We start from the raw sequence: 16,312 nt of genomic DNA on the forward strand, positions 1-16,312 counted from the left end.
ACAATTTTGAGAGCAAGCTCGTGCATATCACGTGCTTCTCACGAACAATATTCTCAATGGGGCGCGTTTTCATCGAAATTATGCAAAGAGACAGCCAGCGAGCACGTTGCTTCCGGCTTCTCTCATATTTTTAAATGTAAGAGTTTGCCGAACTCTAGGCCATCTTGACTCGGCCACGGCTGGGGTCGATTTACGGGGCGCGTTGCGTGTCGCGTCGCGGCTCGGTTTTTATCGTCCGTGTAGAATACACACCCGGCAGGCGATTATCAATGGAGCGCGGAAAATGCAAGTGGAATGCCAGGAGCCCATTTTGCGTTCGAGCCGCTACGCTTATAGCTGCGTCGCGGTTATGGTCGCGGCTCACAAGCCCACGTGGTGTCAGAATGCCCCATATCGGTTTGATCTACGAAAATTGCGGGTATTTAGGTATTTAGACGCAGACTTCTAAACTGAAAAATTCCCGCATTTTTTGTAGATCAATGCTGTTGCGTCGCGGTCATAGCAAAACTGTTCAAAAATTCAAATTCCAACAAAATTAATTTATTGATGAAACCCGGCCAAAAACCAACAAACAACGAAAATTTAAAAAAAAATCGATAATTTAAGATCCCATCAAAACCGATGTGTACGGGCTCATCGTCCGATTCGTGACGTTTGCCGCCGCCGCTGCCGCCGATGCTGAGGCTCCGGGAAGGTTCGGAGTCATTGAGCGAGGTTTTGTGAAGAATGACGACGAGGACGAGTTGAGAGAAGTTCGGCGGGTACGGTCGAGGCAAGAGTCGAAGAATCTGGAGAGGGTGATGGAGTTGGCAGAGCCTCGGAGGATTATTTTGAGCGAGTCGATGTGCAGTCTGGAAAAAGAAATATTGGTGGCCGAGTTTTTTCTAGTTCGGCCACGAAATTACTTGCTGTGGCGGTACTCCTCCACGACCACGCTGCAAAAAGCTGGCCGTGGAAGAGAAAACTCGGCCATTCAGGCTTGCTCAGTTAGAAATTGATGGCCGAGTAGTTTTTTTAACGAAAAATGTGAAATTTTGTTTCTAACTGAATTTTCGAGAAAATTAGGTTTGTGGCCGAGTTTTCTCGTATTCGGCCACCAGAAAACTGTCTATTTTAGCTAAAAATGACCCGAAAATGGCAGAAAATGTTCAAATTTCCGAATTTTAAAAATTGAAAAGTTCGAAAAGCGGAGTTCGTATCAGTATTTTTGCAGTGGAAATTTTTCTTAGACTACGTGGCCGCGGAAGAGAAAACTCGGCCACCCAGTCTTGCTCAATTAGAAATTGATGGCCGAGTAGTTTTTTTTAAACAAAAATTTGTGGAAAAAATACTCGGAAAATAGGTCGAATTTCAAAAAAAAGCGGTGGCCGAGTTTTCTCTTCCGCGGCCACGCTGCAAAATGCTCGAAAAACGCAAAAATATTCAAATTTCGAGTTATTATAACAGAAATTTTCGAAAAAAGATAATTTCCATAATTTTTGAAGAAATTTGCCAGGTGGCCGCCGAGAAAGAGAAACCTCGGCCACGCCAAAAAATTTTGGTGGCCGAGTTATCCACCTAACGGAAATCGGGATTTATGGACTTAAAATGGCCATTTTTATCGATTTTTTAACTTTTCTTGTTTCTGTCATTGTTCTTGCCACGTGGCCGAGAAAGAGAAACCTCGGCCACGGCACAAATATTGGTGGCCGAGTTTTCTCACTCCCGGCCACACAATTTTCGTCCAATTTTCATAGTTTTTTCCGCATTTTTTAGCAGATATTCTTTTAAAAAAAGCTAATTTCTATAGTTTTTCAAGATATTTGCCACATGGCCGCGAACAAAAAACCTAGGCCACGGGACAAATATTAGTGGCCGAGTTTTCTTAATTCCGGCCACCCATCGAAAATAGGCGAAAAATGACCATTTTCATCGATTTTTGCACATTTCTTGCTTCGGTCATTTCTTTGTGCCATCTGGCCGACGAGAAAGAAAAACCTAGGCCACGGCGCAAATATTGGCGGCCGAATTTTTTCACTTTCTCTTTCTCGACCACCAGTTTTCGTCCAATTTTCATCGGTTTTTTGCTGTTTTTTCGGCGATTTCTTGGCTTCCACACACTGATGGCCGAGTTTGCATTTCCTAGGCCATCATACCTATCATAGCTAACAGGCCCCTTATGCGGCACCAAGTCGGCTTTCGTTCCCACAATCAACACAGGAATATTGCAACTCTCAATATCGACTTTCAACGCGACGGCGGCCGGATCCTTGGAGCTCTTCGGAGCTGCTCCCCGAGGCTTCCCGTCAAGCATCGTAAGCCACGTGGCGAGGTTCTCCTCGCTCCGTTTATTCGTCAAATCGTGCACGAGAATTGCGCCAACGGCTCCCTCAAAAAACACTTGAGCCGCCTGTCGATGAGCCACCATTCCACCAATATCCCATAGCTCGAGAAGCTCGGTACGTTGCTCCGGGGTGCCGGCTCGATACTCGTGCCATGCCATGACGACGGTTGCTCCGATGGTTGAGTCGAAAGATCGGCCGCCGCCGGGCGGCTCACCACCGCCGGCGATACAGTGACACAGGGAGGTCTTGCCGACGCACGAGTCGCCCAGGACGAGGATTTTTGTGGAGGATTCGTCGAGGGAGCTCATTTTTTTGAGTGGGTGGCGGGGGTGGTGGTGGTGGTGGAGGAGCGACGGATTTCGAGACAGAGGGAGCACGAGGAGCACTCGAAGATTCCCGTGTCGAGGATTTGGTCGATCTGGAAAATTTTGGGATTTGAGAAATTTTTTGGAAATCGAGAAAAAAAAATCGATTTTTTTTCCATTCAAAATTGAATTTACTCGAAAATTTTCCAAACAAAATTTTTTTCGAATTTTTTGGTTTTTTGGCCGAAAAAATCGATTTTTTTCTCACCAAAATAGTCAAATTAGTTCAAAAAATTGGTTTTTTAAATTGATTTTTTGATCAAAATCCGAATTTTCCAATTTTTTTTTCGGATTTTTTGAATCTTTTTAAAATCGATTTTTTCTCTTCAAAATTAACAAAATTTGAAAACAAGTTTTTGATTAAAAAAAAAGGAAACATTTTAATTTTAGATTTTTTGGATTTAAAAAAACAATTATTTTCCAAAAATGAATTTTTTTCTTTTTTTTTGATATAAAAAATTAGATTCATGAATTCGAAAAACAAAAATTTTTAATCAAAAAACGATTTTTTTTAAATTGGTTTATCGATCAAATACAGTGCATTTTTTTGCCACGTCTACGACTTTAAAGGCGCGCGCATTTATACAAAATGGTCCCGTCATTGGTCTCGCCACGCGCTCAACAAATCAATGGGATGCGCGTGGCGAGACCATGGCGCGAAAATGTGCGCGTGCCTTTAAAGTCGTAGAAGTGGCAAAAAAATGCACCGTATTTTTTTTTTTGAATTTTCAATTTTTTTCAGAATTTTTAAAATTTCTCTGAAAAATCGATTTATTTCACTAAAAATTGAATTTACTCGAAAATGTTCTAAAAAAACGTTTTTTTTTTTTTGAGAAAATGTTTTTTTTCGGAATTTTTTTTCTGAAAAATCATTTTTTCTCTTCAAAATTAACAAAATTAGAAAACGATTTTGATTTTTAAAAAATGAGAAAAATCAAAATTTTCGTTCCTTTTCTAGATTTTTTTCTTTTTTTTATAAAAAAATTAGATTTTTTGAAACTTTTTTCTTAAAAAAAACCAATTATTCTCGTACGAACGAAATTTGAATTTATTCGAACATTTCAGCAAATTATTTTTTTTTTCGATTTTCCGATTGAAAAAGTTGAAAAAGTCCAAATTTTCAATTTTTTAAAAATTTGAAATTTTGTGGAAATTGTTAAAAAATTTATTTGTTTGTACATTTTCGAAAAAAAATCGATTTTTCCAGAAAAATCTGAAAATTTCGATTTCGAATTTAAACCAAATTATTGATTTTATTGTTTGAAAAAAATCAATTTTTCTCGAAAAACGACACTTTTTTCGGTTTTTTAATGAAAAAATGAGCTGAAACCCAATTTTTCCGGTTTTTTCAAAAAAAGTTTTCCAATTTTCAAAAAAAAACAATTTTTTTTTTTGGAAAATTTTTGCAGTTTTTTCTCCATTTTAAAGTTTAAATTTTCAAAAAAAAAATTGTTGGCAATCTGAAATGATCGATTTTTAGTTTTTTTTTCCAGATTTTCTTAAATTTTTCAAACAGCTCGTAATCAGGCCTCTTCAGGCCTCTTCAGGCGTAGTACCTCTTCAGGTGTCAAATTAAATTCAGCTCCACACCGACAATATTCGTCAACGTCACGTTCTCCGTATTCCAATTCAATCGTTTCGCCGATAGTTCCCTGTGTTTCACGGAGACGTTGCTCGCGGAGCCAACTGTCGTAGATTGGACGATTGTCCTGGAAAAAGCGGGGGAATTTTGAAGTTTATAATGGATTTTTATTGGATTTTTGTACTAAAAAGTTCCGAATTGTAAAAATTCAATTTTTTTTTTCGAAAAAATATTTTTTTCTCTGAAATTTTCATTTTTTTTTGGAAAAAAATTGGAAAATTAATTTTTACGGAATTGTACTAGTATTTCGTTTATTCTAGTTTTTGCAAAAAAAAGAAATTTTTCTGAATTTGTCTATTTTTCCCACTTTATAGTGTTTTTTTTTTTATAAAAATATAAAATTACGGAAAGAACTAACCAAGAAATAGGCGGAGCCTAAGTGGGATGGTGATTACCGGAGAAGTGAATCTATGTGAATATTTCACTCAAATTGACCCCGTCCACTTCTTATTGGCCTTTTGAGTATTTTTTTTTAATAGGAAATAGTAGAAAATAGGAACCAAGAAATGGGCGGAGTCTATGTGGGGATTGTGGTAACCGGAGAAGTGGATCTATGGGAATTATCACTCAAACTGAGGCTCCGCCCACTTCTTGGCTTTTGGAATTTTTTAAATATGAAATTGTGAAAAAATTAATAAAAATTTCGGAATTTTTCAGAATTTTATAACAAAAATGTCTCGAAAATTCTCAATTTTTGAAGAAAAAAAATTTTTTTTTTCTATAAAATGCTACCCTATTTCAGTTTTTAAAAAATTTGGCGCTTTTCGAAAAAAAAAATGTTCAAATTTTTCCCAAACATTTCTACCTTAACCTGCTCCCAAATCTGTGCAACCGCCTTCAGTACCTCCGTATTTGATCCAAATTTTTCGGGATTTTTGTCGGGATGCTCCTTTAAAAAAAACTACAGTAACCCCCCGGGCTACCAAAAATTTCAAAAAAAAAACCTTTCTCAAAAATCGAAAATATGCTTTTTTAACGTCGTCAAACGTGGCAATCTCGTCGATTTCGATAATATCGTAGAAACTTTTCATAGAAAAATGTCTAGAAAAGCGGAAAATTCTGGAAATTTTGGTGAAACTTTGGGGAAAAAAGTATGAAAAATGACTGGGAAAATCATTTAAAAAAATTCCAAAAAAAAATTTAAAAAAATTGGAATTTTTAGAGATCAAAAAATATTCGCGAAAGAAAAAATTTTTTAAAAAAATCAAAATTTGGAAGATTAAAGCACGTAAACAGTAAAACTACAGTAATCTCGTCGTGGTGAGACCTATTTACAGGGGAAAAAAAAATGGAAAATAGTGGGATTTTTGGGGAAAAATAAGGAAACATTGGATTTTTACAATAAAATACTTGGAAATTCACAAATTTTCAAGGGAAAAAAGGCGGAATTACGGATTTTAAGTTTAAAAAATATGAAAAAAATCAGTTTTTACACTAAAATTATCGGAAAAATTCCAAAATTTGACATAGAAAACTCGAAAATTCGGATTTTTTACACTAAAAATTGGAAAAATCTCGATTTTTTTCAGTAAAATTATCGGAAAATTCATGATTTTCAGACTAAATAAATTGAATTTTTCGATTTTCCACATAGAAAATCACGATTTTTCACACTAAAACTCAAAAATTTTTGAATTTTTACACTAAAAATTGAAAAAAAAAACTCTGGATTTTCAGAGAGAGAAAATCGAAAAATTTCCGCATTTTTTGAGAAAAAACTCCGAAATTTTGGATTCATGGCAAAAAAGCCGGAAAATTTCAAATTTGTAAACTAAAAATTGGACAAATCACGCGTTTATCCGGCTTTTTACATAGAAATTCTCACAAAATTCCAAGTTTTCGGCAAAAAGTTAAAAAAAAAATTGTAAATTATGAATTTACTGTATAAAAAATGGAATTTTTCGAATTTTTTACTCTGAAAATTCTGAAAAAACTCCAGATTTTCTAGAGGAAAAAAACTCAAAAATTCAGGATTTTCAGTCTAAATAAATTGAATTTTTCAAATTTTTCACATAGAAAACCCTTGAAAATCGCAATTTTTCACACTAAATTTTTTTTGAAAAACTCTTTTCACACTAAATTTTTTTTTGAAAAACTCAGATTTTTTAGAGGAAAAACTCAAAAATTCAGGATTTTATATTTTTCAGTCTAAAAAAATTGAAATTTACGAATTTTTATATACAAAAGCTGGAAAAATTCAATTTTTCACAAAGAAACTTTGAAAATTTCCAATTTTTACACTAAAATTATCAAAAAATTGCAAAATTTTGGGTCAAAAATACGAAAAAAATCCGATTTTCTACTTTTTCGCAGGGGTATTTTACACAAAGTGTTAGCAAAACAAAAAACAAAAAAAAATCCGAAAAAAAAAGAATTAATCCGGTTGAGAAATATCGCCTTTCCACTGATATCCAAATTCATTTCTGTATTGAGCCATTGCTCGGATAATTGCTGCCGATGAGGAGGCTATTTGTTCAGATGGATCTGGAAAAAAAAATTTATTGATTTTTTTTTGATTACTGTAGTAGGGTTACTGTAGTTTTTTTTAGGTGAAAACTTGGAATTTTTGTGATTTTTTATGTAAAAAAAATATTTTTTTTCGTATAAATCTGAAAATTTCCAATATTTTAAGGTAAAAATTCAAAAATGGCTCAAGGATTTTTTTAAAAATTTTTTTCAAAAAAATATCAAATTTTTTTGAAAAAGCTCAAAAATTATGATTTTCCTGCCGAATTTCGAGAATTTAATGAGAAAATTTGAAATTTTCGCTTTTTAAAAATCAATTTTAAGTATTTTTAAACGGGTTTTCCCTAAAAAAAAAAAAAAAAAAAAAATCGGAATTTTTCGATTTTTGGGTAAAATTTCAAGAATTTTATGAGAAAAACGTCGTTTTTAATGGAATTTTTTCGATTTTTTTGATTTTCCGAGCTAATTTATCGATTTTTTCTTCAATTTTCCGTCCAGAACTGCTCACTTTGCCCTCCCTCCTGACTATTCTGTGATCCACCGGAACCTCTTCCTTTATCTCTTTGATTTCTTCTTCGTTCATTTCCATTAACAATTGCCCCCACATCGGCTTCATCCCTTTCCTCATTCTCCTCACCAATCACTGCTTCACGTTCTTCACCGTTTTCTGGCTGAAAATTAGAGTTTTAGGGGAAAAATATGCTCAAAAATGCCGAAAATTGCGAATTTTGGCCTAAAATTCGAACTCCCGCTTTTTCAGCTCCAAACCACGCCCATTTTTCCGTGCCGCACACTTATTTTTAGCGCAAATTCAGAATTTTAGCGATTTAATTTCTCTATTAAGAAAATCGATTTGAATTGATAAAATGCGAAAAATCGCGAAATAAAAGTGCGGCACGGAAAAATGGGCGTGGCTTAGTGACAAAAATGGGCGTGGCTTAGTGTGGCTCAAAATAGTGTTAAATTTCGGGATTTGCATTAAAAATTATTAAAAACTGCAAATTTTGACATATTTCCGACATTTACTGGTCGAAAATTTGAATTTCCGCGCTGTCAGCTCTAAGCCACGCCCATTTTTCCGTGCCGCACTTTTTTTCAGCGCAAATTCAGAGTTTTATCGATTTTTCTATAATTTTCCATGAGAAAAATGAAATTCTCTCAGAAATAAAATCAGCAATTTCGCAACAAAAAAAAGTGCGGCACGGAAAAATGGGCGTGGCTTAGACTCCAAAACGCACTGAAATTCGAATGTTCTGTTTTTTCTGGATTTTTCAGGAATTCTTATTGACTTTTTCGATTTGTGTGAGCTTGTTAGTACTCCAACGGGCTGAAAATCGATAAAAAATGTGCGGCACGGAAAAATGGGTGGGGTTAAGGGGGAAACACGCGGAAATTCAAATTTTCGACTGAAATTGGCAGTTTTTCTTCGAATTTTCAATTTTTTTCAGTTTTTCTCATGGAATTTGTCGGTTTTTGGGGTTTTTGAGTACTCCAAAGGTTGAAATTTTGCGTTTTTCATCGAATTTTCTAGTTTTTTTGTGGTTTTTTCGATAAAAAAACGGTGAAAACCTCATTATCAGCTCGATTAGTTCCACCAATTCGATAGCTAACATTAGCATATGTTCTCAGAGATGGACATTTTTCCAATAAAAATGGGCAAAGGGGTTTCCTTAATCCAAACCACCAAATATTGGTTTGTGGTGTTGAAGAGGGGCCTCCAAAGCCTGCTGACATGATTGCCATGAAGAAAAATGATACTTGAAGTGGAGCCATTGCGAGCTGCAAATTCATAAGATGATGGCCGTGAAAAAACTAGGCCAAACAATTGGTCTCTGTAAAAATTTAAAAATTCTGTGGTTTTTTCGCTTTTAAACTTGAAAAAACCGCTCCAAAACACCGATTTTCAATGCTAAATCACTGGAAAATCTTTAATCCAAAACCAAGAAGTGGGCGGAGTCGAAAATTTCCCATAGATTCGTTTCTCCGGAACCAGCATCTCCATTTAGGCTCCGCCCACTTATTGGTTCTGATTTCCACAGTTTTTTGAATTTCTCTCTCCAAAATAATTAATCCAAAACCAAGAAGTGGGCGGACCCGAAAATTTCCCATAGATTTGGTTCTTCGGAACCAGCAATTTCAGCTAAGCTCCGCCCACTTATAGGTTACGTTTTCTACAATTTTAAATTAAAAAACTTTAAAGCCATGAAATGGGCGGAGCCAATATGTGTGAAAAAAAAATTCCATAGATTTGGTTCTCCGGAACCAGAATCTCCATTTAGGCTCCGCCCACTTCTTGGTTCCAATTCCCATGATTTTTTCGAATTTTTTTATTAAAATCTTGGATTTCAGACGATTTCTGCTGTAATTTTGACACAAAAATGCCGATTTTCCGAGTTTTTCGGGAAAATTTTTTCCGGAGAATCAGATTTTCCGATTTTCCAGCTAACAAATCGCAACTCGTGTTCGCGGAGTTCTTACCGTATAGCTCAATTCTGATACTGATCCTTTATCCGGCCAATTCATCGAATCAAGCTTTCCAGTAAGCAGTACAAGGCATACCAGCGCTGGAATTACCTGAAAAATTGGAATTTTTGAGTGAAAGCGGGGAACCAGGACGTGGGCGGAGCCTAAACTGAAAAGGTGGCTACCGGAGAAGCGAGTCTATGGGAATTTTTCACTCAAAACTGGCTTTTTTAATTGTTAAATGTGAAATAGTAGAAAAAAAGAACCAAGAAGTGACGCGGAGCCTATGTTGGGATCGTAGTTATCGGAGAAGAGAATCTATGGGAATTTTTCACTCAAAACTGGCTTTTTTAATTGTTAAATGTGAAATAGTAGAAAAAAAGAACCAAGAAGTGAGCGGAGCCTATATTGTTGGGATCGCAGTTATCGGAGAAGCGAATCTATGGGAATTTTTCACTCAAAACTGGCTTTTTTAATTGTTAAATGTGAAATAGTAGAAAAAAAGAACCAAGAAGTGAGCGGAGCCTATATTGTTGGGATCGCAGTTATCGGAGAAGCGAATCTATGGGAATTTTTCACTCAAAACTGGCTTTTTTAATTGTTAAATGTGAAATAGTAGAAAAAAAGAACCAAGAAGTGAGCGGAGCCTATATTGTTGGGATCGTAGTTATCGGAGAAGCGAATCTATGGGAATTTTTCACTCAAAACTGGCTTTTTTAATTGTTAAATGTGAAATAGTAGAAAAAAAGAACCAAGAAGTGAGCGGAGCCTATATTGTTGGGATCGCAGTTATCGGAGAAGCGAATCTATGGGAATTTTTCACTCAAAACTGGCTTTTTTAATTGTTAAACGTGAAATAGTAGAAAAAAAAAGAACCAAGAAGTGAGCGGAGCCTATTTTGGGATCGTAGTTATCGGAGAAGCGAATCTATGGGAATTTTTCACTCAAAACTGGCTTTTTTAATTGTTAAACGTGAAATAGTAGAAAAAAAAAGAACCAAGAAGTGAGCGGAGCCTATGTTGGGATCGTAGTTATCGGAGAAGCGAATCTATGGCAATTTTTAGCTGAAATTAGCTCAACTCACGAAAAACGTGTGTAAAATCGCAGAATAAACGTGTTGGCGACGGTGAGCCGGAATGAAATGACGAGATCTGATGAGCACAACGGAGAGCACAAGAGCGTAGAGAACACCGACAGCGGCAAGGGAAAGGACCACCCATAGAGGTATGAATACGACTGCCCATGTCCAATCGACCTGCAAAAATTTGGGAAATGTTGATTATTTTAGGTAATTTTGGGGTTTTTGTGATTTTTTTTTAATAGAAAAAAATGGATTTTTTTTAGGCCAAGAAGTAGGCGGAGCTAATATGTGTGATAAATTCCCATAGATTCGCTTCTCCGGAATTATCATCTCCATTTAGGCTCCGCCCACTTCTTTATTCCGTTTTCTACAGTTTTAAATGAAAATATCCGCAAGCTAAGAAGTGGGCGGAGCCAATATTAGTGAAAAATTCTCATAGATTCACTTCTCCTAAACCGGAATCCCCATTTAGTCCCCGCCCACTTCTTGGATCCGTTTCTACAGTTTTAAATTAAAATTCCCAACAGCCAAGAACTGGGCGGTGCCAATATGAGTGAACATTTCCCATAGATTCGTTTCTCCGGAACCAGAATCTCCTGTTGGGCTCCGTACACTTTTTGGTTTTGCTGTGATTTTAACCAAAAAAGTGGATTTTTGGAGGTTTTTAAGCGAATTTTTTGGGTTTTCTAGTGATTTTTGTACTAAAAATTCAAAATTTTCACTGGAAAAGTCATTTTTCCTCGATTTTTTACCTGTTTATCCAGCTTGAAAGCGATAAAAACCAGCTGAACAATATTAATTGCGTAGAAAAATTCAAATTCGAATGGTTTATCATGCCGGAGGGACCATATAGCTATTCCAATTGATAATATTGATAAAGAGAATAATGGACAGAATACAATTGTCCATGGAAGTGGATATCCTGGTTCGAAGAGATAATCGAATTCTAGCTGGAAAACAAAATACGGGTTTTGGAGGGAAAAATGAACGGAAAATTTGGATTTTTGGCATTTTTTGGGGTAAAAAAGACTAAAAAACTAGATTTTTGGGCTAAAATACACCAAAAATCTAGATTTTTCTAGTTTTTTGGGTTAAAATACATAAAAATCTGGATTTTTAGCTGTTTTTAGAGTAAAAAAGACAACAAACTGGATTTTTTGCAGTTATTAGGGTAAAATGACCTGAAAATTTGAATTTTTGGCATTTTTTGGGGTAAAAAAGACTAAAAAACTAGATTTTTGGGCTAAAATACACCAAAAATCTAGATTTTTCTAGTTTTTTGGGTTAAAATACATAAAAATCTGGATTTTTAGCTGTTTTTAGAGTAAAAAAGACAACAAACTGGATTTTTTGCAGTTACTAGGGTAAAATGACCTGAGAATTTGGATTTTTGGCATTTTTTGGGGTAAAACAGACTAAAAAACCAGATTTTTGGGCTAAAATACACCAAAAATCTAGATTTTTAGCTGTTTTTAGAGTAAAAAAGACAACAAACTGGATTTTTTGCTGTTATTAGGGTAAAATTACCTGAAAATTTGGATTTTTGGGATTTTTTGGGGTAAAAAAGACTAAAAAACTAGATTTTTTTTGGGCTAAAATACATAAAAATCTGGATTTTTACGATTTTTTTAAAGTAAAAAAGTCCAAAAATTTTGATTTTTTCCATTTTTTAAGGTTAAAATATCGAAAAAAATAGATTTTTTTTTGTTTTTTGGGTAAAAACACCTCAAAATCTGGATTTTTTGAATATTTTAAAATAGAAAACCTTTTTTTATCGATTTTTTCAATAAAAAATTGGGCAAATTTGTGATTTTAAAGTTGAAAAATTGATTTTTCTTCATTTTTTTCATTTTTTCAGTGAAAAAGGAATGAATTTATGAATTTTCGAGTCAAAAACTGTAGAAAAATCGATTTTTCAGCTACTTTATTGAGCTTTGCTCTAAAAAATGAAGATTTTTCACTTTTTTTTCAAGCAAAATGGTCAGAAAATGTAGTTTTTTGGCTTGAAAAGGGTTATTTTTACACATTTTTGACCCATTTTATCGATTATTAAGGTCAAAACAAGCAATTTTGACAAAAAATCAAGAAAAAAACGCAATTTTTTCGGCTTTTTCTTGATTTTTGTCCAAAAAATTCGGTTTTTTCGCTGAAAAACTCGCTTTTCCACGTAGAAACTCGATTTTTGGCCATTTTTCTTCATTTTTATCTATTTAAATCCGCTTTTCCATCGTTTACCTTAATAAAAACCAGCGAAACAAATGTACAAAGAAAAATGTGCTCGGTAGCAGTGATTAGCATAGCCGAAAAGTCGACACGCATCACAATTTCGTTTCTGAAATGTCAAATTTCTTTATTTTTTCCACATTTTTCCAGCTTTTTCCAGCTTTTCCCACCTCGACGGTGGTTTTGAGCAAAAAGAGCAAATTCCGACGATGGCTCCGACGAAAACTAGGAGATTACAGGCCCATAGCGGCGCAAAAACGAATGCGTAGCTGGAAAAATCGATTTTTTCGGGAAATTTCTGATATTTTGAGGATTTCCAACCTAAATGAGACTTTTCCATCGAGTTTTAACGTGAATAATGCCGTGAAAATTAGCAGACAAGCGCAGAGAATTACTTTTCTGGAAAAAATTCAGGGTTTCTAGGTGAATTAGCTCGAAAAATAGACTTACGATGCGTTAAACGATCGGAAAAAGACTCCCAGACTTAATTCCACCATTTTTTGTTCAATTTTTAGCAATTTTTCATGATTTTTTCACTGAAAATCTGAAAAAATTGAATAAATCAATAATAAATTCGATTTATTCCACGAAAAATAAAACACGAAAACAATAAATCCCGTGCGCACCACTTGCAAATAGCACGCGCGCCGCTTGCAAAACTGGGCGGAGCCACGCGGAAATTGATTTTTTCTTCCTTTTTCCGCCGTTTTAAAGCGAATTTTCGCGAAAAATGACTCATTTTTGTTGATTTTTCAAGTTTTTTACTCAAAAATCGCACTAATTTCGGTATTTTTTGCCTAAAAATCACATTTTTAGATCGAAAAATGGGTAAATTCCTGTCGAAAATCTTTGGCAAAAAGGAGCTCCGGATATTAATGCTCGGACTCGATGCGGCGGGTAAAACCAGTGAGTTTTTGGCGGAAATTTCGATTTTTACGGCTAGAAATATGGAAAAAATCGATTTTTTTTCCAGCAATTCTGTACAAACTGAAGCTCGGGCAATCAGTGACCACAATTCCGACGGTGGGCTTCAATGTGGAGACTGTCACGTATAAAAATATCAAATTCAACGTTTGGGTGAGTTTTCCGCCCCAAAAACCCTGGATTTTGGCCTAAAAACCCCAGATTTTGGCCTAAAAACCCCCAAAAACCCCAATTTTTCTTCAGGACGTCGGCGGACAGGACAAAATTCGACCCCTCTGGCGACATTATTACACAGGAACTCAGGCGCTCATTTTTGTGATGGACGCCGCTGATAGAGACAGGTTTTTAGGCGAAAAATGCGGAAAAATTGGTTTTTTTCCTGGACAAAATCGATTTTTTCAACGGAAAAATTCGGAATTTTCAGAGTCGACGAGGCGCGAATGGAGCTTCACCGAATAATTAATGATCGGGAAATGAAGGAGGCGATTATTTTGGTTTTTGCCAATAAACAGGATCTTGCCGATGGTTTGTGGCTTTTTTGGCGGAAAATTTGAGCGAAATGAGCGATGCTACACCTAAAACTCGGAAAAAATCGATTTTCAGCTCAAAAATGAGCGATTTTACCCCGAAAAACTCGGAAAAAATCGATTTTTAACCTAAAAACTCGAATTTTCAGCTTTTTTTGCTTAAAAATGCCCGATTTTACTGAAAAAATGGATTTACTCACTAAAAATGCAATTTTCAGCGATGAAACCACACGAAATTCAGGATAAATTGGGATTGACGAGGATTCGAGACAGGAATTGGTAAGAAACATCAAAAACTCGAGGAAAAACTGATTTTTCTGCAAAAATACATCAAAAAACACCCATTTTCTCTCGGAAAATGGGTAGAAAATGCAGATTTTGGTGTAAAAATCAAATTTTTCCGATTATTTCTCACTAAAAATCTCGTTTTTATGCAAAAAATACAATTTTTTTAAATTTTCTCGGAGAAAAAGCATAAAATAGCGATTTTCGCTTAAAATTCCCTCAGTTTCTTCTAAAAAACCTCCAGAAACGAAATTTTTCTTCTTTTTTTTTAACGGAAAACTCTAAAAATTCGCCTTTTTTTCGGTTTTTTCACCAAATAATTCAGATTTTAAGGCATTTTCATCAGTTTTCGCACTAAAAATCCAATTTTCCACCTGACAACGCTCAAAATTAGAAAATTTATCGTTTTAGAGCCATTTTCCATCAAAAAATGCAGTTTTTCAGCATTTTTTCAGTAAAAATTCAATTTTTTCATCAAAGTGCTTGAAAATCGAAAATTTTCCGTTTTTAACCGATTTTCTAACAAAAATTCATATTTTCAACATTTTTTTTTCATTAAAAATTCAATTTTTCCCTTAAAAAACGCCCAAAACTCGTTTTGCCGGCTTTTCCCGTTTTTTCACAAAAAAAAAACCATTTTTCCATTACAAAGTGCTTGAAATTCGAAAATTCTCCGATTTTCGACCAAAAATTCCAGATTTTCAGCTATTTTAAGCCAATTTTTACTCAAAAACTCATATTTTCCACCTGAAAACGCTCAAAATTCAAAAAAAGTTCCTTTTTTTAACCGATTTTCTACAAAAAAAAAGCAGTTTTTCAACAATTTTTCACTAAAAACCCATTTTTCCTTTAAAAAAAATGTTCCAAACTCGAAAATTGTCGGTTTTTGGCCAATTTTCCCAAAAAAAATCGAATTTTTGCAGATTTTCAGCTATTTTCATCCGTTTTTCACGGAAAATCCAATTTTCTCATCAAAAAGTGCTTGAAATTCGAAAATTTCCGTTTTTACACCGATTGTGCACCTAAAATTCCGGATTTTACGGCATTTTCATCAGTTTTTGCACTAAAAAACCCATATTTTCCACCTGAAAACGCTCAAAATTCGAAAAATGTCGATTTTAAACCGATTTTCACCTAAAATTCCGGATTTTCAGCAATTTTTCCACTAAAAAAACCCATTTTTCCTTAAAAAAAAACGCTCCAAACTCGAAAATTGTCGGTTTTAGGCCAATTTTTCACCGAAAAAATTGATTTTTTTCAGATTTTCAATCAAAAACCTTCATTTTTCACCTAAAAATCCACGGATTTTCACCCATAATTTCCAATTAATTTCTTTGCAGGTACGTCCAACCATCATGTGCTTCAACCGGAGACGGCCTACACGAAGGCCTGACGTGGCTAAGCCAGAATTGCAAGCCGTAAAACACATTATCTGAAGAATTTGGAATAAAAAATTCGCGTCTTGCCAAATATTAACAGTATTTTTTTCACTTTTTATCTGCAATTTTTTCTGTTTTAAATTTTTTTTTAATTCAAAAAAAAAAAAATTTTTTTTTCAAAAAATTTTCAATCCCTTAAATTTTAACATTGTGTGTGCCATGCTTATTCCTATTTTCCCTCTCTTTAATTCACAGAAAATACTCGAAAAAAATGCTCAAAATGCTCCCCAAAAAAATAAATTTCCAAAATTTCCCCCCCCCCCCCCCCCCTAGGTGCCCAATTTTCACTTATTTCCCCACTGTTTTTCCCGAGTTCCCCCCCCCCCCCCGAAAAAAAACACTAAAATCACTGCTTTTCTCCCCAATTTTTGCTCCATGACCGAGGTTTTTCTCGGCCGCGGCGACCTCCAATTTTCTCCAAATATATTCGCTGCCATTATCTGTGATTTTATCGTTTTTTATGGAGAAAAATATATTTAAAAAATCGATTTTTTGGCCAATTTTATAGTTGATTTTCTTTAGGACGAAATATTTTTTGCTGCCAGATTTTCAGATTTTTAGGCCAAAAATTTA

At 34.8% G+C, this 16,312-nt stretch overlaps 3 protein-coding genes and 1 non-coding gene across 6 annotated transcripts; 2 read left to right on the top strand and 2 right to left on the bottom strand.

Moving 5' to 3' along the window:
* Positions 1-526: 526 nt before the first annotated feature.
* On the bottom strand, positions 527-5,362 carry Y116A8C.10 (Rab-like protein 3; the record flags this gene model as incomplete). 2 transcript variants are annotated; one of them, NR_003159.1, is made up of 5 exons in its annotated part: positions 602-851; positions 2,136-2,742; positions 4,246-4,398; positions 5,137-5,220; positions 5,276-5,362. NR_003159.1 is itself a non-coding variant. In NM_001129332.3 (2 exons), the coding sequence occupies 2 exons, from the start codon at positions 2,630-2,632 to the stop codon at positions 602-604; spliced, it is 747 nt and encodes a 248-aa protein (NP_001122804.1). In that variant the 3' UTR covers positions 527-601. The 2 variants fall into 2 exon arrangements, 1 of the variants encoding a protein (NP_001122804.1); NM_001129332.3 differs by lacking the exons at positions 4,246-4,398; positions 5,137-5,220; positions 5,276-5,362 and having other exon boundaries at positions 527-851; positions 2,136-2,632.
* Positions 4,143-4,163, top strand: 21ur-14773. Its single transcript, NR_067925.1, has one exon.
* A 114-nt stretch (positions 5,363-5,476) lies between the features above and the next one.
* On the bottom strand, positions 5,477-13,061 carry Y116A8C.9 (the record flags this gene model as incomplete). Of its 2 annotated transcripts, NM_070609.6 has the most annotated exons (10): positions 5,477-6,815; positions 7,306-7,468; positions 8,367-8,576; positions 9,276-9,371; positions 10,345-10,515; positions 11,094-11,291; positions 12,577-12,673; positions 12,735-12,833; positions 12,886-12,963; positions 13,015-13,061. In NM_070609.6, 10 exons carry the CDS (start codon positions 13,059-13,061, stop codon positions 6,706-6,708), a joined length of 1,269 nt encoding a protein of 422 aa, NP_503010.2. The 2 variants fall into 2 exon arrangements, with proteins under 2 accessions (NP_503010.2, NP_001368548.1); NM_001380563.1 differs by lacking the exons at positions 10,345-10,515; positions 11,094-11,291; positions 12,577-12,673; ... (1 more) ...; positions 12,886-12,963; positions 13,015-13,061 and having other exon boundaries at positions 6,706-6,815; positions 9,276-9,320.
* A 319-nt stretch (positions 13,062-13,380) lies between these two features.
* Positions 13,381-15,995, top strand: arf-6 (ADP-ribosylation factor 6). Its single transcript, NM_070610.7, has 6 exons — positions 13,381-13,470; positions 13,538-13,641; positions 13,732-13,829; positions 13,913-14,013; positions 14,234-14,294; positions 15,641-15,995. The coding sequence occupies exons 1-6, from the start codon at positions 13,389-13,391 to the stop codon at positions 15,720-15,722; spliced, it is 528 nt and encodes a 175-aa protein (NP_503011.1). The 5' UTR covers positions 13,381-13,388; the 3' UTR covers positions 15,723-15,995.
* Positions 15,996-16,312: the final 317 nt, after the last annotated feature.

The sequence above is a fragment of the Caenorhabditis elegans genome, chromosome IV (genome assembly GCF_000002985.6).
Source record: "Caenorhabditis elegans chromosome IV".
In the NCBI taxonomy this organism is placed as follows: Eukaryota; Metazoa; Nematoda; class Chromadorea; order Rhabditida; family Rhabditidae; genus Caenorhabditis; species Caenorhabditis elegans.

Coding starts and splice junctions, on each gene's coding strand:
- arf-6 (NM_070610.7), top strand. CDS start 13,389: ATGGGTAAATTCCTGTCGAAAATCTTTGGCAAAAAGGAGCTCCGGATA. Junction 13,642..13,731: donor ATATCAAATTCAACGTTTGG/GTGAGTTTTCCG, acceptor ATTTTTCTTCAG/GACGTCGGCGGACAGGACAA. Junction 13,830..13,912: donor GACGCCGCTGATAGAGACAG/GTTTTTAGGCGA, acceptor CGGAATTTTCAG/AGTCGACGAGGCGCGAATGG.